Source organism: Copadichromis virginalis, linkage group LG23 (genome assembly GCF_057382275.1).
Source record: "Copadichromis virginalis isolate Kocher_CV1m ecotype Utaka linkage group LG23, C_Virginalis_male_GT1.1, whole genome shotgun sequence".
NCBI classification, from domain to species: Eukaryota; Metazoa; Chordata; class Actinopteri; order Cichliformes; family Cichlidae; genus Copadichromis; species Copadichromis virginalis.
Genome location: NC_140639.1, coordinates 34,157,935 through 34,181,060, shown reverse-complemented (window position 1 = coordinate 34,181,060; position 23,126 = coordinate 34,157,935). Strand labels below are relative to the sequence as shown.

General features: G+C 40.1%; 1 protein-coding gene across 1 annotated transcript in view; it reads right to left on the bottom strand.

Moving 5' to 3' along the window:
• Window positions 1–23,126, bottom strand: part of klhdc8b (kelch domain containing 8B) — a 269,063-nt gene that overhangs the window by 78,404 nt on the left and 167,533 nt on the right. Inside the window, exons 3-4 of the mRNA XM_085449494.1 lie at window positions 20,037–20,201; window positions 2,796–3,020 (exon numbers count right to left, since the gene is read on the bottom strand). Coding sequence (XP_085305620.1) covers window positions 2,796–3,020; window positions 20,037–20,201 — 390 coding nt within the window. The remainder of the gene's footprint in view (window positions 1–2,795; window positions 3,021–20,036; window positions 20,202–23,126) is intronic.

Genomic DNA, 23,126 nt, shown 5'->3' with positions numbered 1-23,126 from the left:
TTTTTGCACCACAGACTGGCTTATATCTGACAATAGAAACCTTGAAAACTATAAATTTACACCTGAACCTCAACTCGTACTGGTCTGTGGCCTGGCTTGTGGACCGCTGTCCTATACAATTTAAGTTAGGGCGTGACTATTTGAGCAGCCATCCATTGTGCCACAGTTTCAAATAATGGAGTAGAAGAAAGAATGTGAATATTGTTTACCCTAACACTAGCACAACACAGCAGTATCCATAACACGAACTGCACATTAGGTGAGCTTATATGGAGGTGAGTATCCTGCTTACAGTCAAGTTCTGAAGCACTCCATTCCTGTGTTTATGTTAGTTTTAAACAAAATGACATTTAAGCCTGTAAGCTGCAGCATTTTGAAAGAAACCAGGATACCGCTGCATGTATACATTGTATTCAGACAAGATCCTATACACCTTAAGCCAGCTGAGGTATGATAACACAGACCACAGCAGCAAAAAGGAACTGAGAAAGAAACTGGTGTCTCGAATTATGATGTTTTGTACTTATGCTTGATGTCTATCAAGCATAAGTACATGAAGTGCTCTAAAAGTGGACTTGGAACTTTAGTTACCTCAACTGGAGAAAGTACTTTATTAAACCAGGCTTGCATTTGTAGTCCCTTCATTGTAGTAAAAAGCCTTGTTTCTCTCTGTTCCTGTTTGACACATTAAACTTATTGCATTTTGTGATAATACTAAACATCCTGTAGCCTTTTCATATTAAAGGAGAGATCCTTCTTTACTTAATCAGACACTATTAAAGGACGGTGAAGCAAAGCCATTTTCAAAACATTAAAACACTACACTAAAATAATGAAAGCATTATATTGTTAACGCACTAAAATAAATTCTCACTCCTGCTGCCGTCCCGCTGAAGTCACTGTTCATCATTCCTTTGTGTGCGTGTGTGTGTTTTAATCACTGAAATGAAGAACATTTGCTCCATATGTTTGATCTTAACCAGCCGGAGAGAAATGCAAGTTGTTGATGGTTTAATGTGCTGCACATGAGCAGGTAATTAGCTGTGCAAACTGATCGTAGCTGTGCAAATTTGTTTGGCAGCTCATTTAACAAGCTAAGGTGCAGAAAGAAAAGCCCGATAAGAAGGCTTCAGCTGGAAGGATGTGAGTAGTTTTTTAAAGTTTTGTGTGTTATGTGAGGCTGACACGTGGTTCATTCTAACTATCTGCCTTTGCTGTAACACAAGACTGAAATGACAACAGTATATGTTAAAATAACGCAATATAAGGCTCCATAATTTAGAATATTCCTGACATTTTCAATAATTCACATACATAAATACATAATTTGTTATATTATCATTGCAAGTATGTGTGTGTGATTTTTCCTTATTTATTTATTCTTTGTTTGTTTTATTTTTTCTTTATGAAAGGAAGCATATGTTTGTGCTTATATCTGTTTAATCTATCTTTTAAACTTTTATGCAATTTCTCCTTTTTAAAGGCACAGTGTGTAAAATTTGTCCACCACAATATACAGGTACATTTAGTAAAGAAAATAAGAGAAAAAAATACTATACAAAAATCAATACATTTCAATATCGCTACCGTTCTGATTCATTTACATATTGAAAGGGAGTGGGAAGAGCACTCCACATGTCTGTTGATTGCCGTAAACTGAATTCTGTTTTTTCACATCCCAGTTCAAATGCATTTGCCACTGTATGACAAATGTCATTTACCTCAGCTGTCAATATGACTGCAGTGTCAATTTGTCCGGTGTCCTGGGAGTCCGCTATAAGTCAGCGTGTCATCGAAATTGATGACAAACTGATTACAGCGATACCGAGGTGAGTTGTTGAGGATATCCTGAACATTTCTGTCAGTAAGCACTGCTGTTAGCTGCTGTTAGCTGGGATTATTGAAACTTTCTTTGAAGTGGATCTACCAATGATAGACTCAGGCACTTAGCGAATAAACTCTCTTATGATGTGAGAATGTAATCAAATTGTTTTTCAGAGGAAAAATGTGATTTTTAGGATACTCAAACCTAATGTTAGCCGCCATAATGTTAACTTACAACCTTCTTGTTGTTCTTTAGCCAACTCATTGTCACCTGTCCGGAGATGGGAGAATTTTGTGTCTGATCTGCTGACAATAAGTAATTGCCACAATATGAGACATAAATAGGCATGTTTATGCACATTTTCATGTGTTAGAGCCATGAGCTCAGTTCATTATATAATGCTTGAAGTGAGAAAGATGAGGAGGTGGAAAATGAGGGAGGAAGAGAAAGAAATTATGTAAATATACATGTCCAGTCTGCATGCCAAGTGTCCTTGGGCAATATACTAACCCCATGTTGTTCTCCGGTGCATCAACTGGAGTATGAATGTATGTGGATAAAAATTAGGAAGCACTTAGAAACAGTAGAAAAGGGTGCATTGTGCAAACTGATATGAATGGGTGAATGTACAAGTTGTGTAAAGCGCTTTGAGTGCTCAAGACAGAGTAGAAAAGCTCTATATAAGAACCATTTACCTTATTTGCGGTGGTCAGGCAGGTATAGCACTATTGGACAGGTAGAAAATTTTACAAAATACTTGCCATCTAACTATAATGGGCTAATCTCCAATACTCAAACCCATTTAAAGAGAGTGAAAGAGAGAGTGAAAGCATCAAAACCGCTGCCTAACCAGTTTAATGGATCACCCAGAAAGCTCCTGCTCCTTCAGGCTGTATTTCATCCCTTGAGTTCGACCTTAAAAATGTCATCTTAAACTCATGACTTCCTTCAGGGTTAAATAACAGCTTACCTTGATCCAGATCATACTCTTCCGTGGTGCTGACAAAGTGAGGTCTGGAGTAAAAGTTATGCGGCCCCGGCTGCTGGAGGCCCCCAAGGCTGAAGAGGCTTCGCTCATTTGAAGCACAGCAGGAAAAGACCCTCCGGCTGGGGATGCAGGAATAACGTGTCCAGCTCTTCATCTCCAGGTCAAAAGCCTCCAGTGCTGTCACCGGCATCTTTCCCTGGCGACCACCTGGAGGAGAGGGGAGAGAGATTCAATGAATTTATGATTATGACAAATCCAGAGAAGTGAAATGTGAGCAAACTGACAAAGTCACCGGTGTATTATCATGAAGACATGGAAACTGCATGCCCCTTCTCATAAATGAAATATATTCCCAGAAATATTATCATGTGCACAAACAACAAGCCAAGGACAAATGCAAATTTTCTGTGTGACACTGTTTGTCCCTGTTTCCATTTCCTGTTTCATTGCTTTTTAATCCCCAGTGCCTGTCACATAGTTTCCTTGGCATTTATGTCAAAGTCTAGCGAGTGCACAGACCAGCGCTGGGACCACATTTCATTTTGGGCTGAAAGGAGAGCACAGCAGCAGGGAGCTCCCCTAGGACACTTAGGAGTTGTTTACTTCCACAAATCATAACTTAACCTTGTAAAATACGACTACAAGGGGAAGGCAAGCTTTGTGAGACAGCACTGTGGGGGCCAGGGGTGAGAGGCAAATAGGGAGGGAGGCAGCGGAAAAAGAAGGGGGAAATGTAAAGAATATGAGAGAGTGACAGAGAAATTATAGAAAGCATTATAGAAAGAGAAAAACAGAATGTGGAGGAGTGAGAGAAGAAAGTGGAAGAGGGTCAGCTGGAGTGGGCAGAGTGGCAGAGAGATCGATAGCAGTAGCGAGACAAAGAGTCGAACTGTGTGGGAAGCATTACATGTGAGAAAAAGAGATTCCATGCAAAAGATTTGGTTGATTGGAGCAGAATCTACTGTGTATGGTTTTCCTTGAGAGTACATAGTTCACATATGGTTTTAGTGTTGCTGCAATACTCCACAGACTAACATTTTGGCAAAAGTGTAAAACAGAGAATCTGGACTGCTGCACTACTGAAGGAGACAGCTTTTGCACAAATCTACATATAATCACGGGTCTGAGCTGCATTCTAAACCAAATTCAGCTCAGCAAAAATAAGCCATCTGTATAATCTATATAACAGATGTATCTCTGTTATGTAGATTATACATACAGTGGGGCAAAAAAGTATTTAGTCAGCCACCGATTGTGCAAGTTCCCCCACTTAAAATGATGACAGAGGTCAGTAATTTGCACCAGAGGTACACTTCAACTGTGAGAGACAGAATGTGAAAAAAAAATCCATGAATTCACATGGTAGGATTTGTAAAGACTTTATTCGTAAATTAGGGTGGAAAATAAGTATTTGGTCACCTCAAACAAGGAAAATCTCTGGCTCTCACAGACCTGTAATGTCTTCTGTAAGAAGCTTTTCTGTCCCCCACTCGTTACCTGTATGAATGGCACCTGTTTGAACTCATCATCTGTATAAAAGACACCTGTCCACAGCCTCAAACAGTCAGACTCCAAACTCCGCCATGGCCAAGACCAAAGAGCTTTCGAAGGACACCAGGAAAAGTATTGTAGACCTGCACCAGACTGGGAAGAGTGAATCTACAATAGGCAAGCAGCTTGGTGTGAAAAAATCAACTGTGGGAGCAATCATCAGAAAATGGAAGACATACAAGACCACTGATAATCTCCCTCGATCTGGGGCTCCACGCAAGATCTCATCCCGTGGGGTCAAAATGATCATGAGAACGGTGAGCAAAGATCCCAGAACCACACGGGGGGACCTGGTGAATGACCTGCAGAGAGCTGGGACCAAAGTAACAAAGGTCACCATCAGTAACACACTACAACGGCAGGAAATCAAATCCCGCAGTGCCAGAAGTGTTCCGCTGCTGAAGCCAGTGCATGTCCAGGCCCGTCTGAAGTTTGCCGGAGAGCACATGGATGATACAGCAGAGGATTGGGAGAATGTCATGTGGTCAGATGAAACCAAAGTAGAACTTTTTGGTATAAACTCAACTCGTCGTGTTTGGAGGAAGAAGAATACTGAGTTGCATCCCAAGAACACCATACCTACTGTGAAGCATGGGGGTGGAAACATCATGCTATGGGGCTGTTTTTCTGCCAAGGGGACAGGACGACTGATCCGTGTTAAGGACAGAATGAATGGGGCCATGTATCGTGAGATTTTGAGCCAAAACCTCCTTCCATCAGTGAGAACTTTGAAGATGAAACGAGGCTGGGTCTTCCAACATGACAATGATCCAAAACACACCGCCCGGGCAACAAAGGAGTGGCTCCGTAAGAAGCATTCGAAAGTCCTGGAGTGGCCTAGCCAGTCTCCAGACCTCAACCCCATAGAAAATCTGTGGCGGGAGTTGAAAGTCCGTGTTGCTCGGCAACAGCCCCAAAACATCACTGCTCTCGAGAAGATCTGCATGGAGGAATGGGCCAAAATACCAACTACTGTGTGTGCAAACCTGGTAAAGACCTATAGTAAACGTTTGACCTCTGTTATTGCCAACAAAGGTTATGTTACAAAGTATTGAGTTGTATTTTTGTTATTGACCAAATACTTATTTTCCACCCTGATTTACGAATAAATTCTTTACAAATCCTACCATGTGGATTCATGGATTATTTTTTCACATTCTGTCTCTCACAGTTGAAGTGTACCTCTGGTGCAAATTACTGACCTCTGTCATCATTTTAGGTGGGGGAACTTGCACAATCGGTGGCTGACTAAATACTATTTTGCCCCACTGTAACAGACAGAAATCTGGACAATAAAAAAAAACAAAAAACAAAAGAATCCATTAGTCTTTAGCCCGTTGCTTCATGAGCCTCCATAGCTAAAGGTAGAAGCCAGCGCTAAGGTACAATCATATAGCGGGAGACCCATGCATAATCAGCCTTACTGTATTATTAATATTTTAATTTGTTCCATTTTCTTACTAGGTTCTTTTAACGAAGATGAATTACGGTTAATTGATTTTCTGAATAGCTCTTTTTTTATTAGCAACTTGGTTAATTGTTATGACTGACAGATGCTGAGAATGAAGGAGCTTTGCAGACCACCATTTGGGATCGGTATGTAAGAGCATCAAAGGACTGTTTCATGAACTGTGTGGTTCACTGTTGTCTGTTTCAACAGCTGACAAGCTCCAAACACAATTTATCTATGTATTATTTGTAGCTAGTTAGTGAGAAAATACTAATCCTGCTAATCATTAATAATCATTTTGTGAGCATCCACAACAGTCCTAGGGAGTGAAAGACCAATATCAGTAATACAAATACCAATCAATACCACATCTCCAACCAGTCACTACTGTACAGGTTAAAATTACAGTCTGTCACCAGTGGAAGACAACAAGCATCCATACTTTGGCTCTACATTTGTACAGAGACAGGAAAAAGTGAAATTACATCCATTAAAATATGTTAATGTAGCAACAGTAAACTCCACCAACCTAATTAAACATTAGCTACCACTGAATCTGTGTCTGGGCTTTGTAACCATTTTAACATCAGAGCATTTTAAACTGGCATAATTAACATAGCAATTATTTAAAAAAAAAGACTAAAGCATCCAAAACTAAAAAACTATTGCAAGCACCAAAACCTGCAGTGTATCAAATGGCCTCCTAAGGTGATATTAGTAGCGCATTCAGCATCACTGCTTACCAAGCTAGCCAGTATTGGCATAAGCTAAATTTCTCCAGGTATACTTTGTTGGTGAAATATGATCGCACGTGATTTCAAATCCTAACCTTCAGACTTCTATATGATATTACACAGAGAATAAATGAATAGGTTGGGTCTCAGGTGCGTATCTGAAAAACATTAGCATGTTAGCACTGTAGATGTGCAGTAAAGTCGCAGTAAACATTTGGGTAAGGGTAACATAAAAATAACATAGTGGCAGAGGTGTGCTCCCTGGCTCAACTGCAGGGGAGGAGTGGTGCAGTGAGCTCAAGGGGGCAGTGCCGGGGAGGCGGGTGAGAACACAGCTGGCGGTGTTTGGACTGATGAGTCTTTTTTCCCCTTTTTAGTGAGGCAGGAGACGAGAGACGGGGTTGTTGGAAAAGCTGAGACCAGCGCTGACCAGACTGTGGGTTGTTGCATAAAGAACCCTAAATAAACGAGACATCTCTGAGCATAAACAATGTGTGTGTGGAGTGCATTCTACAAATGTGAATTATAGAGCCTTCCTTATTTTTTTAATATAACCAATACTATCGGTGTAGCAATATTAGCTATTTGCTGATCAAAACTGTCATGTCAATTGTCAACAAATTTAAAATTTAAAAGAAGTAAGGAGGAGACAGGAGATCCACCTTTAGCGCATAAATGACTAAATAAATACCTACACATTGTAAATCTTAAGGAAAACTGTTTGTTTCATGTGTTAAAAATAATTTACATAGACATTCATTAGAGCAAATATACTAATATACATTTTTCAGTTGTAGCTATTATTAACTAAAACATCTTGTTTAACTTTATTTTATGAGTAAGTTAGCTACTGCTGTGCCAGATTGCTGTTGTCCTCTTTCATATTGTTTGCTCTTTATTCATGTCCATTCTGTGTTCCACATTGGCTGATAAGGAATATATATTACATTGTGGTTCAGTAACAAATGGTTGAAATGGTATATGTATGTTGCTGTAAGCATTTCTCACTTTTGCCTCCAGCAGAAGCCAACACTTGGATGTCTCCCAAGCTGCCAATAAAAAAAGAATAAGCAGGAAAACTGCCGTGTAATGGTGTGCATTCTGAGATTTGTGATGTTTGTTGTTACAGTAATTCATCAGCTATCCAAGATTCTTACTGGGGGTGAAAGTACAGACTGCTGGCTGGTTAAACACCATTTATGATTTACTTGTTGGCCTGATGCAGTAAATTCAGTGGTAAAAATGAAGATGTTTGTTTTTGTCATGATTTAGATTCTTTATCATTATTTGCTGCTGATGAAGTGTGGTGCAGTATTCATCCAGTGCTGTGTGTGTTTTTACACTAGTGTATTTGTTTCACTGAATAATCTTTTTCGTCATCCTTCACTTTGCTGACAACTGTTTTTCAGCTGCACGTGTGCTGATTGCTAACCACGACGCTGCTGCAAAATCCTTGATGTGTACTGTGAACACACGTAGGCAGGTAGGCACACGAATTTCAAAGCGCTGGGAAGCCTCGTGAGTTACGTCATTTGCCAGCAAGGCCACTGTTGACTGGGAACACAGGGAATTTAAATGAAAAGAGGTTCAAGCACCCGCTGAAGAGAACAACCCCCTCAAGTGCAGCAGCAGCTGTAGAAGCAGCATGAATGTGCAAGGTACGGTAAAGCTTTAACGCAATCCCAGCGAGAAGACATTACAGTCACAGAGAGAGAGAGAGAGAGAGCTTAAAAAAACGGCATAAATTATTTATATTCTCTTCGTATATTACAAATTAGTCTGTGTCTAATGTGATATAATATGATTAAACTCCCATCTGTGCACAGACCACGTGGCTGCACTTTAGACTAGTCATCGCTCTCTGTCCCATGCACTTCCCGGCATCATTAGCTGCAGCCACACCAACATGAATGAGTTTACTCTTCTACTTAAAACTTAAAGATTTTCTTTGTTTGTTTTTGGATTTTTTTTGTTTATTTGTTTTTGTGGCTATTTTTACTATACCATGTGATTTTGTTGAAACTTAGGAGTTGGTTTTAAAGAAGAAGCCAATCTTTCCTCTTCTCCACTAAAGCAGCTGATATGCAAACATTTGTTGTCCAGGACACCAAGCAGAGGTGGAAAGTAGATGAAGTACACATATTTTGTTACTATAATTATTTAGAAGTGTCATATTTAATTGATATCTGTACTTCTGAATTTATTTTACATTATTTGCCATTTGTTTTTACTCACTACATTTTAACACAAAATCTCTACTTTCTGCTCCTCACAATTTTAAAACGGGAACGTTTCAATAAACTTTAAGACATGTGGTGGGAGTTATTATTTCCTGTCATAATATGCCTGCAAACATCAAACTGATTTTAAGTTAAATGAAGCAAACAATAACATACAAAAGACATCATTTATAGGACAATCTTCACAGGATAAAGTTAGCCTGATTCATTTGAGATAGTATTGAAGAGCATAAAGTGACTGCATTTTTTTTAACACGTTATTTCAAATGCTGTATTTCTTACTGCTCAACAAATATCTGCAAACACGCAAACACTGTGCAGTTTGACATACGATGCCTGCTGAATAAAAGTACAAAAGTATTGTTGTGTGTTGGACCGGTGGCCGTGGTGTTCAGTGTTAGGTTACATCATAGGTAGCAGACACTGAATTACATTTAAGGTGCTATGCCATTTCTTATAATAATAATAATAATGGATTGGATTTATATAGCGCTTTTCTAGGCACCCAAAGCGCTTTACAATACCACTATTCATTCACTCTCACATTCATACACTGGTGGAGGCAAGCTACAGTTGTAGCCACAGCTGCCCTGGGGCAGACTGACAGAAGCGAGGCTGCCATATCGTGCCATCGGCCCCTCTGGCCAACACCAGTAGGCAAGTAGGGTAAAGTGTCTTGCCCAAGGACACAAGAGCCCAGGGATCGAACCGGCGACCTTCCGGTTACAGATGCGATCCCCAACCCCCTGAGCCATGATGCAGTGCTAAAAGAGTGCAGGATGCGCCTGCACATCTGTTGTTTTTACGTGAATATAGAATTCGGTTTACAGCCACATTGCCCAAATGTCGGCTTGTTTACCTGATGATGAAAGGGAGGTCACTTTGTGGCAGACAGCAATCATTTGTCAGGGTGATGGATGTTGTTGTTTGACCTGTGATAAACTGATTTCTTCACCATATATATATCAGTGTTACACTGAGTCATCAGATAAATGAACACCATCTGAACTCCACCTGCTTTGACCTCGTCTCTCTCTGTTTCTCACACTTTATAACTCATGTGTGGGAGAGCTCATTACGAGGCAAACGGATATTCCCCAATTAATCTTTTAAAACACAGGAAACACTGATACAAGAAACACAGTGTTTCTTGTATCAGAACACTTTTGCATTGTTGTATTAATTTCACTTTTATTTGTTTTTCCATCAAGTCAAGCAAGATTAAAACTTATTAACTGACAAACTTCTACCTACCAACAGAACGTCAGTCCAATATTTATGCTCCATATACCTGAGATATAAGGGAAGCATCAGCTCAGCTTAAGGTACAAAAAGACCTTTAGGTGACTATTTAGGTCATTTACCCCCCTGATATGACCAATACCAGCAGTAGACATCAACCACCAACAATAAAGATCACTCTTATCCAGATATGTGACAAAACTGTTAGATTTAGGCACAGTCATTTGGTTTGGATTAAGAAATTGCTTCTTTGTTGCCAATAATAACAACATTACAGTATGTGGAGAAGGGAAATTATTTTACTGCTATTGTTAAATAATTGTCATTATTACCATTGCATTAATAATATAATCTGGAGTTTATATTGCATTCAGGGGTTGAACAGTGTGTGTCTTTCAGAAAGACTAAGTTGCAGGCTGACAGGAAGTTGCAGGTTTGCAGAGTGTGCCTTTTGCAGAACTGAAACCGAAAGCAGAGTCTAAGTGCAGGTTATTTTGAGGAGCATTTGAGGACGAGACACAGACAGTAGGTGAAGAGGTGACACAAAGAGCATGTGAGGTCAACACATACACACACATTAGTTAAATTTATTTAGAGGAATCGTCCTTGTTGTCTCGGCAAGAAAGAGGAACAATTCATTTTAAGATAAGAACGGAAAGTACCAAGCCATGAAAATAGAAGATGATTTTCTGGGTGAAAAGTCATGATGATGTTGATCTGATCTATGTATAAAATGTACCGGTGACGCATGAAGGGGCGTCAGTAAACAAACCCTGATGCTATAAAATATCTGTTCATGCTTTGATTAAGTCGAGGACTACTGGCTGTCTGCGTACAGAGTGTCTTCCCACGCGTGTATTCATTAAAATCATTGTTTGACCAAAGACCTACTGGACCAAGAGTGGTTTGTACTCTCCCTCCTCAATTTTGAACCTTAACATTTGGGGGCTTCGTCCGGTGGTTGAGGAGGGAGGATTGGAGGTGTAGACGGTGATGTATGGTCCGTTGTGGTCAGACAGGCAGGCGTGACCCGGCAACCAAACTGAGGGGACAGGCGCCTTTAAAAAGAGGTAGGCACAGGCCTGTTGATTTTATCCGAAGTGTGCTGAATTGGATGATAAAATTAAATGTCTATTCAGTAAAAGTTGCCGGTAAATGTCTGCTTTGATTTTGATGAAAAATCTCATGAGTTGAAGCAGTTAGAGTTCTGCTAAGAAGAAATGAAAGTAGTTAAGAGTCTGATAAGAAAAGTTTAAATACTGGGTTGAAGTCCCAAAGAAATTGAGTTGGAGTCTCAAGTAGTTTGGTAGGGAATTGGTTATTTTGTTGGTTAGAGTCCAAATTTGGTCATAAGAGTGGACCTGAGCGGTCAAATTGACCACTAGGTTGCATCTGCCTCAGTTATACACTTGTTTTGGGTGTTGATTGTTGTTTCAAAGTATTATAAATTACTCAAGAACGCCAGTTGGACTGGTAGGAAGCGCAGAGCCCGGAGGTTATGCTCCCTCCTTGTCGTGGACGCGCGACATTGACCTGTCGGCGAACAGGGTTAGTTCAGTTTGGCTTAACTGTGGGGTACAGGGCATCCTGGAATTAAGCTAGGAGTTAAAGTCTCCTTACCGTTTGGAACGGTACCTGCGCTTTTTTGGTCAGAAGAAGTTGGACTTCGGGCGTGTAACTTTACCTAAAACTTCAAAGTTTGGGTTGGTTGACGCTTTTAAATTGAGTTAGGGATTTTAGAAATGAGGCCAGAAACAGTTAAAGTCTTGATACTGGTTAATTGGTCGCAAAAAACTCGGAGTTTATCCGCTGGGCGGTTATTTTAAATTTGTCTAAAATTGTGTAGGCGCTAAAGCTGGCAGATCTGACAGTGGTTGTAAATATAAGACGTCGTTGTAATATAGAATAAGAAAATTTGGTGTGAGAGATCTCTGTGTGTCGAGTCAGTAATGCACTGACTGCCTGCTGCCATTTTTAGATGGAGAGTGTGTGTGCATGCAAATGAGGCAACTGATGCAGAGCGCATGAGAGGACTATGCTTTCGGTTTTGTGTGATTATTCAGCCCTATAACTATTGTTTGCAAATGTGGATAAATGTCTGCGATTAAAATGCTGGCTTAGTAAATAATAACATTGTAAATATATGAATGGTGACAGCGTTTCAAAATAGAATATAAGAATTGTTTGTGTTTAAAACCAACGTTTAGGTAAGAAGATTTAAGGTGGATTTGAAGGCATAAACAAAAAATAAAAGGGTTACAGTCTGCAAGTGTTGTTAATTCATGAGCTGACTGGATGCAGAGTAAGTGGAGTGGTCATCCTGAGAGGATTGAATGATACTCTAACTCTGTGGTCAAGTCAGACATAGGTTTTAAGTAACCATGAGCCACTAATAAGCGTGACAGATTAATGAATATGTGTAAATTGAACTTGTTAAATAGCCTTAATAGAAGTATCTCAATGGACACGCAATGAAGTGGACTTTTTAGGGGTAGTTTACCATTGATACCATAAAAAGCAACTTAATTAGTAGTTCAATAACAAATTTTAAAGATAACCTTTGTTATTTGATAAGAGAGAGAAAAATTCAGGTTACATATAGTAAATGAATAAGGGAATGTTAATCTCTGCGTCATTCCACACTGAAATTTCAATTGTAGGGGATCATTTGGAGGTGAATTGTGTAGGACACGGGGAGACAGAAGAATCTCCCCATGAGTTTTCGGTGTGCATAGAAATTGAGGAGGCTGAACTGGAAGCCTGCCTGGGTCGTTGTTTTTGTTTATTTGAGGGTCTGCTGGAAATTTGTGAGAACGACCACCTTGATATGTGGGAGCCTTCTCGGGCAGCGATTTTTTGTTAAACATGTGGCAGGCTGTGCAAAATGGAGAAAGCTTTGACATGATGAATAAAGGTGTGAGAGGTATTTCTTTGGTGATGTAAAGTAGGAGGTTTTAAAGTTTGAAAGTGTTTTTAATTTGAGAGAGGCATGAGTGATGTTATAAGAGTTTGAGTTTCTTTTTCTTTCAGTTTAAAACACATAAGTACATACACTTGGTACACCTGTTTACTCTTTGACTTTATTAAAACAGACGGTGTATTTGAGTTTGAATTTCAGTAATTGTATGTTGATATGGTAATTTAGTTTTATGTTAGGTGAAGGAGATGTCCATCTCTGCGTCTTGCAGGATTGAAAGTGAAAGTTGAAGGTTGTGATGTGAATGCTGTGAGTACTCGATTTGAATGATTCTGTGCGAGGTGTACAAAATACTAAATAATAATAACACTATGAAAGTTGATAGTAGAGTGAGTGCAAGGTGATGTGTGAACAGAGGAAGTCTGAGAGAGAAGTGTGTGCGTAGGCAAAATGCAGAGTGTGTGCGTGAAATAAGGGAGTATTGTTTTTACATCAAGGTTTAGTAGAACTAAAGTAGAGCGTCACAAACAAACAAAAGAAGGTAAAATGAAGAGAGAAAATAATGTGGTTCCCTGACCGGGAGAGAAAATAACTGACAATTACATTAATGAATAGAAAACACACATACACAAAGTGCCATATGTGAAATTATTCTAGGAAGGAGTCAGAAGTGCGATAGTTTAATATAAGATGCAATGAAGGAAGCAGCTTACACTCCTTTAATTTCCAGAGCCAGTGTGTTCCCTCCCCTGCCCACTTGGGCCCCGTATCAGGCGAGTATGGAAGGCTGGATAGCCCATGACGGGTAAGATCCCACCTCGAAACCCTGGGACAACCTAAGGCAGGCACAGTCACGATTACTCGGCTTCAGTAAGAAGACGGGACCTGACGGGTAAGGCCGCTGGGCTGAGGCAGAGGGGGTAAGTGGCAAGTGGAGCCCTACCTTCTGGCTGAGGACAAGGAATGCTGCTATTTAAGGTAGGAAATCAGAATTTGGGTTAGTAAATTTGGGGAGGAGAAAATTGACTGTTTAAAGGCAAAATTATGAAGGAGTCTGACACACTGCAAAAGCACCATATGCAAATTCACATACACAAACAGAAAATGCATTAACCTTATAAAGACAAGACAAGCTCATGGAGTTTAATGCAGAGATAGAGATTAAACCTGGCTAAGAACACAAACATATGCAATGAAGAACAGCTTGCTATTTTGTATGAATGATACAATGGTGTGAATGTTTAATAAAATACATTTGAGTTTGTAATTGAGGAATAGAAGAAGCCATATGACGAAGGAACTTCCTGAGTGTGTGTGTGACTGTGAGTTTCAGGAAGAGGAAGCATAGCAGAGACGAGAAGTGCAGATTGGGGTGGGGAATTTATAGTTTAGTGATTATATGATGTCGTAAGGGGTCTTATGCTGCATTTAAGAGCATAAGGGGGTGATTTTTGTGTGCAAATTGAGTGGTTTTAATGAGACTTTCGGTGTATTGAGGAGGTGAAATTATGTGGTGGTAAAATACTTGTGTGTTTAAGGTTGTTGAGGTTGTTGTGGTAATGGGTTGATTCGGTCAGTTAGGTTTGGGTTGTTGGTGTTTTTGTTTTAATAGAGGGAGTTTTAGGAAACATGGACATGTCTAAAATTGGGCCCATTATTTTGTAACAGTGCACTTAAAGAAAACCTGTCAGGTGATTTTGTTTTTATGAGCTAACAATCAGCTCTATTTTTTCATTTCTGTTTTAAGCAGGCCTGCAACAGTGAATAACGGCGCTGAAAATTCTCGGGAAGAGCAAATATAAGGCGGCTTTCCAGATTACAATTGGCTGAGGAGAGCTACCTGTGGGGACTGATCAAGGTCGTAAGTCCCTGTAAAAAGGATTTTATGCGAGTCAATCCAGTCCAAAAGCATAAAGAAATATTTTCCTATGGAAAATAAAAATGACTGAGCTCATTTTGCTGAGGGTGGAGAATCTGATCGTGCGGGAAGCTCCACTATCAGCAAATACATGGTGTGACTGCATGTGAGTGAATGTGTGACTGCATGTGAGTGAATGTGTGACTGAATGTGAGTGAGGATGAATTAATGTGGACAAACAATTTGCTTTTACCAGAGAAAATTTCTGTTTTGTTTTGTTAGATTATGGGATTATAGTATATTGTTGGGAGAATGCCAAATGCTAAAGGGGAAATATTTTTTGATGTAACTCAGTTATCATTAATTGAAGAAACACATGACTGATAACTGTTCTGTTTTAAGTTTATTTTTATGACATAGATTGGATCATGAGTGGGGAAAACTGAGCATTTTTAAGTTTTGTATAGTATCTTGACACATGAAATGTATCAAGATAAAGGGGGGTTTAGGGTTTAATAATTTAATTGTTTAATAATTTAGGATCATTTTAGGACCTTTTGGGTTTTTGATCATTTGGATATGGTAAAACTGAAACTGTTATTTTTAAGTTAAGGTTAAAGGATTAAAAGTGAACTTGTCACGGTTTGCGAGGCAAGCCGTGTGGAGTTGTAGAAAAGGACCCAAAAGGCGGCAGCTCTGGTGCAGGTGAATATTTATTTACAACGGTGGGCACAAAACAGCACTGGTGGAAAAACAAGAAACCGGAAACCTAAACTGGGTAAGCTAATAACACAAACCAGAAACGAGACGCAGGGAGACCGAGGGGAAACAACACAGACGAACCAGCAACTACCATAACAGAAGACACAACTTAAATACACCCAGAGAACACAGGGAGATTACACACAGGTGGGGAACACAGGGGATACTGATAAACATAACGAGACAGGGCAGGAGTGAACACAACATTACGCATACTGACGAGAGACTGTCAAAGTAAAACAGGAAGTACACAGAGGTTCAGACAGGAGGAGAGAAAGCACGGGGAGAACACAGACATAACAGGCTGGGGGAAACATGGAATAAACACAAAGAGAGACGAGAGCTCATAAATAGACAGAGGGGCACAAGGGGGTAAGAGTCACAAAGGGAAAAAACACTTAGGGAACACCACAACAGGACACCTCAGAAAACCTGGCCTAAATAAGGAGCGAAAATACAAGGAACCAAGAATACTGGGCCAACATGGCCCAGGACCATGACAGAACTGAATCCTGTTTAGAAGATACAATGCCGGTTTTTCAAAGCTGTGAATAAATCTTAGAGGGAAAATTAGTGAGGGTTGAAGGAGTAGAACAGGTTTGATTTCTTTTTGATTTCTAGAAGTAGTGGTTATAATGTAGGCTTACACATACAGATATTACATAGGAGGTATTTTTAGGATAAAGGGGGAGCTTATAAATAGAAATGATTTTTATACATATTGCATTTTGTGCTTTTAAAGGAGTTGTGGCTCAAATTTGTCTCTGGAGGGTCACGAGCCTTTGGCTAGCGCTATGATTAGCCAATCTACTGTGAGGATAATATGAGTTCATGAAGGATTGCACACGCTTACAGACACAGAGTTAAGAAACACACATGACAGTATTGATTCCAGGCAAAAGGCCTTAAATTCATTTAGCTTTTAACTGAACTTAAAGAAGGACCAAAGAGGAAGGAAAGCATATATTTTGGTTAAGTCTGATAAATTAGAATTAGAAGGTATTGTTACATTAAAGGGAGCAAATGAAATAAAAAGGCTATACCAAAATGGGTTATAACATAGGAAATGTGAGGTTAAAATGAAGTTAACGCATAGGAATTGTTTCAAGGCAGCATTTAGCTATGATGAAATGTATACAGGAGTAATTGCTTATATGCTTAAACTTAATTGATTAAAGTGGTTGTTTTCTTTTGGAGTAGAGGAACTTGCAGCAGCGACAATTTGTGCACAGGATGTTGATGATCAGATAAGGGAAAATAGAGCGAGCAACCGGACGTGAAAGCAGGGCTTAAAGAGTTCTAAAGGGATGAGTAACGTTGAAGAGTATACATAAATACAAGTCAATAAGTTAAGAAGATAATTAGGATCAGGCTTTTGATTAAAGAGTCCCAGATAGGATAAGTTAGGGAGGTGCAGGAAAAGGTGTTTTGTTTCCTTTGCAGAAGATCGATCTCGGCGACCACAGGAGGGGCGAGGATCCTGGAGATCTCGAGGTCCGAGACCACCAGAGAGGGTCTGCGTGAGGACACAATGTATTGTGACCTCTGGTGTTCCAGAGGTCAAGAGAGGGAGTGTGGAGAAGGGAAATTATTTTACTGCTATTGTTAAATAATTGTCATTATTACCATTGCATTAATAATATAATCTGGAGTTTATATTGCATTCAGGGGTTGAACAGTGTGTGTCTTTCAGAAAGACTAAGTTGCAGGCTGACAGGAAGTTGCAGGTTTGCAGAGTGTGCCTTTTGCAGAACTGAAACCGAAAGCAGAGTCTAAGTGCAGGTTATTTTGAGGAGCATTTGAGGACGAGACACAGACAGTAGGTGAAGAGGTGACACAAAGAGCATGTGAGGTCAACACATACACACACATTAGTTAAATTTATTTAGAGGAATCGTCCTTGTTGTCTCGGCAAGAAAGAGGAACAATTCATTTTAAGATAAGAACGGAAAGTACCAAGCCATGAAAATAGAAGATGATTTTCTGGGTGAAAAGTCATGATGATGTTGATCTGATCTATGTATAAAATGTACCGGTGACGCATGAAGGGGCGTCAGTAAACAAACCCTGATGCTATAAAATATCTGTTCATGCTTTGATTAAGTCGAGGACTACTGGCTGTCTGCGTACAGAGTGTCTTCCCACGCGTGTATTCATTAAAATCATTGTTTGACCAAAGACCTACTGGACCAAGAGTGGTTTGTACTCTCCCTCCTCAATTTTGAACCTTAACAAGTAATATGCAGTATACCATAGCATAGGCTTAGGTTAATTTGTGGAAAAGTAATTATTAAGTAATAATTAAAAAGACTGGTTTGAAACAAAGGTCTCCATGTTACAGTGACCCATTAATCAACCCTCTTACAGCACAAGAGGACATGTGAATCTTTTGGGGGCATTTGACAGATGACTGCTGTGTCTCAAAACTCACAGAGTTCATTTGGAAATGAAATGTAAACACATTTTAAACACTAAAATTTTAAGTGTTGAAATAACCTCCAATTACTTTAAACAAAAAAATATTGATGGGTTACAAAGTCATTTCTAAGGTTTAGGGCGCTCGAGTAAATGACAGAGAAAGCCTTTATCCTTTAACTGGAAAACTTGAAACACTGGTGAAACTTCCCAGGAGTGGTCGGTCTGCCAAAATTACTCCAAGGATGCATCAGTGACTCATCCAGGAGGTCAGATAAGAACCCAGAACAACATTTAGATATATGTTGGCCGCACTTGTGTCAGCTAAGCTCAAAGTTCATGATTCAACAATAATTAAGAAACTGCACAAAAATGACATCCCTGTGGGAGGTCCAAGGGAAAAACCAATGAAAAAGACTAATTTCACATTCACTAAAAATCCATTGTAATGATGGGAACATGCTTTGTATTCATATCAAGAACTCCCTGAGTAAAGGTGGTTATCCCACCTGGACATTTGTTGTCTGGGAAGCTGGGAAGGCACCTAAAGAGAGCTCCAGGCAATCCAGAAGAGACAACTGCTGCCTAAGCACAAACCCTTAGTGATCCCTTATGTGTCAGGAGCATGGGAAAAGAGCTGAGATGCATTTTCTCTAAACACTCTGTGGCTTTCAAAACCTAAAACATGCTGCGCCAAAAATTGTCCACCCCAAGTATTCGGTCTCACGGCACAAACAGAGTAATGTAGTGTATGCTGTTAGGTGCCAGGAGGTTGCCATGCAACAACCTCTGGCTTTGCAGATGGCACAACACAGAATAGCCACCTTGTCAGACCAGGTCTCTGCAGTCTATTTACACCTACAGGCCAGTGGACACTCTTTCATTGATGAGGATGTGCACATCCAGGACAGGGAGGAACGCTGGTTTGAGCACAGAGTCAAAGAGACCATTTATGTGAAAAGCGAAAGACCATCTCTGAATCGAGGAGGGGGCCTAAGGCTACATCTTTCACCATCTTAAAATACTGTGATTGCAACCATTCCTCAACTATCTGTGAACGGTACTCATGGCCATTGATGATTGGTCTTTGATCATTGGTTGTTGATCGATGGTCATGCCATTTTGCATATTAATGATCAAGAAACAAACCTCCCAGCCCATTGTTTGGCACTGGTGCCAGTTTCAGTCCTTATGCAAATGTTCTGTTTAAAAGATTGGGGAAACCTGCAGTGAGCGGAGACTGAAGAAGTCACTTGGATGAGTGACGAAATGAACATACAGGCCTAGTATATTAAAATATGAATTTAATAAGAGGTACGTGAAATGATTAACTGTCAATATCAACTAGTGGTATTAAAATATGGATTAAACCTGAAGGTAGAATTTTGGCAAAACAGCAGGTTCAGACATCAGTCTTTGCTGAACCTGCACCTGTTCGCCTGTTCACCTGTTTTATTAGACCTGACATGGTCAGAGCTGCGTTCCCTGCTTACTCATTGTCACAGCTTTCCTTATTAATGTGTTTTTCATACTTCTTCTTTTCTACATCATGCATGATAGGCAGGGTGGTTTGCAAGAGGAAATTCATCTGTTACAAAGTTAAAGTACAGAAGCTTATTTAGTTGATAATGCTAGCTGTGTTTCTGATCTGAGCGTGGTAAAAGCAGACCAGCAGCAGTTTGTCCACAATGTGCATGTGCAAAGCACCAGAAAAATAACTGCTGGCCTCTTGCCCAGCTTCTGTCATTGTAAACAGGAGATAGACACACTCTCACAGACAGACAACTATACTTTGAGACTGATGTAAGAACAGCTTTCAGTAGAAATACCAAATGGTAACACAAGATGGCAGTGATCTAAAGGTTGGGTGCACATATTAAATGACAGTTAAGGAGCTTTAAGACAACGCTGTCTGAGACTAAAAGGAGAGAGATCAGCCTAATGGAGCACCACTGGCAGGAAGTCATGTATTTCTCTACAGCTTTAAGGTAAATGTCAGTATATGCTAACACGCACATGCTAGCAGTATAACATCTGCATGATGTATTTCCTACCCATCACGTAGATTTTGGTTCCTCTTACGAAGGGCGTGGCTCCATACCGCGGTGTGGGCATAGATGTCATTGGGTGCCATTGGTCCTTCTCTGCATCATACACCCTAACCAGGGCCTGTGGTGTTGTGTCTGCACCCATGCCCCCCAGCGCATACACTTTTCCATCTGCAGAGAGAAAAGAGAAAAAAAAGAGCTTATTAAGAGCTTTTTAAAGGATCTCATTACACTCTACTCTTAGTTCAACAGTGTTCAACTGTGGTCAGTATATTTGTTCTCAGCCTTGTTAAGCTAATGTGCAGTGAACTGAGGAAAAAACGCTGCCAACACCTCTCCGAAGGGCCAAGAGCTGCACTCTTTCATCTCGCCATTTCTGCTCTACCTGTCATGATGGCTATCCGTCTCATCCGTCTACAGTTATCCAAACAATCTGCAATATCTATATCAAAAAACTGCCACACGAACAACTTTTTTCCACAAGGACACACACAAACACTCCTAAATGCTGCAGTGTCATTACAGAAAGGCAAGGGGGAAAGAGAGGGGAAGTGCTGAGCCAGCAAAGAAGGTGCTCCTGGTGATATACTGCAGGAGAAGGGGAAGAAAGGAAGAGGGAAGAGAAAAGAGAACAAAACGTAACAGAACAGAACTGATGAGAGATGGAGATTAACAGCCCATTAGTGCTCTAAGAAGTCGTGACAACTTAAATGTGGAGAAAGAGAGGGGGACAAGACTAGAGGGAACAGAGCAACTCAGTGAGCCAAGCAGATGGTGAACCAAGGAAGCTGTGACTTAAACTGTGAAGAATAGAGCAATAATAAATCTGTCACTCAGAATGCTATCCTCACACAGTTCAACACTTAGGACTGACTAAATCCTATTTTACTATTGTACATGGAACAAGTGGTGCAGCAAGAACACTGTCATTGTGCATATCATGTGGCAAGACTGGAGCAAATATATACATATATATAAATATATATATGTATATATATATTTCACTCTGACGTTGCAGGGCGTCGTGTTGAAAAAAATTAAATGAGTGTTTTACTGCTTTCTCCATACCATTTATTATTAAATATTACTTTGAGCTTGGGTCCTTACAATGAAGGTCAAGGACAAATGCTTCCCCAACCTGGGTACCAATGTCCCTGAAGGTGTAGTATATTGTTGTAAAGTTTGAAGACCATTCATAAAAATATGACATTTTTACTTCTTTTTTTTTTTACTTTTTTAAAATCACTGAAAAATAATAGTAAAGGCAAAAATACATTAAATAAAATAAATGCACACTCACTTGTTTAGGTAAACCTGCAAATATCTAATCAGCCAATTACATGTCACCAACCCCCAGGGCACACAGAACTCAACTTGAACTACAAGCATGTAAAAATGGTCAAGATGACCTTATGAAGTTGAAAAACAGAGCAGATAAATGGGAAAGAATAGTAATTTTTTTTTACTTTGAGCATTAGAAGATCATACAGGGTGCAGTTCCTGTCAGCTAAGAACAGGAAACTTTATCTGCTATGCACACATGCTCACCAAAATTGGACAATAGAACATTGAGAAAACTTTGCCTGGTTTAATGAGTCTGTTTGCTGCAACATTTGTGTTAGTGTAAGAATGTGTTGCGAAAAACATGAAAGCATGGATACATCCTGCTTTTTATCAGCAGTTCAGGCTGGTGGTGGTGTAATGTTGTGGGGAATAGTACCTTAGTACCAATTAAGTCTCATAAAGTAAAGCCACAGGCTACCTGTGTATTGTTACTGACCATGTCTCTTTATGACCATAGTGTACCCATCTTTAGATTGTTGTTTCCAACAGGATTTTGAGTCATGTCACAAGGCACAGATCATCTCAAACTGGTTTCTTAAACATGAAAATGAGTTCCCTATGCTGACCAACAGATGATCAAACAGTCACCAGATCTCAATCCAACAAAGCACCTTTGTGATGTAGCAGAACAGGAGATTGGCATCGTGGATGTGCAACTGATGAATCTGCAACAATTGTTTGATGCTATCATGTCAATATGGACCAAAATCTCTGAAGTTTACTTCCAGCACCTTGTTGAATCTATCCCATGAAGATACAAGACCAAGACATTCCCCAGCAGATCTAATCTCTCCAGCAAGTCCTGGGTCTGCCTGAGGCCTGCCTAGGCATGTGTTTGGGCCGGTGCTTAGTGGGGTTGATGGCAGTCAGAGGTGAAGGTTCTGGCCATCTGATCGATGGCTACCAAATAGACTTTTTGTAGTCTCCATTGCATTCCATAAATATAACTTGATACATAATTAATATACTAATAATAATTATAATTTTGGCATGACTTGAATTTTTCTTGTTGAGTATAGCATAAGCAACACAAGACAGTGGCATGTTAGCATGGACCTGACCCATGATAATAATCTTTAGTTGTCTTAAGGAAGCTGTTGACTTTTATACACAAATAAACAAAAAACAAGAAGGAAAAAGGGGGAAAAAAACAAAATGAGAGACATATGTGGAAAAAAATTAGCTTTTATGCTGGGCCCATTATTCAGATGGGGATAATGCTCTTCTACTGCCTGGTTGTTTGGTACGCATGGTCCACAACTGAGAACAAGAAGTCCCTGGCTGCCCTCTGCCACCCCTGGAGACCATCGCCAGATCCTCCTGTCTCAGGAAAACGAGGGCCATCACAGGTGACCCCTTGCACCCCGCCCACCACCTGTTACCTGCTGCCCTCTGGTCGGCACCTCAGGTCAATAGGGTCCCACACCTCCAGCCTCACAAACAGCTTCTTCCCCTGGGCCATTCGCACTGTCAACAAACACTATCCCCACACCCCACCCGTGCCTACCTCTCCAATCTGTGCCATGGTCTGAGTAACCCTCATCACTCAGGCCACTCTGAGCACTTTGCTCTCCATTGTGTGCCTTTCTATTGTTTTGTACACATTCCTCTAGACTTCCTCTAGTTATTTATTCCTGATGTGTTTACTTTTTATTTTTTTACTCCTGCACAGTTCGTGTGGAGTACTCTCAATTTTGTTGTACATGTACAATGACAAAAAAGAGCTATTCTATTCTGTTCTATTCTATGCTA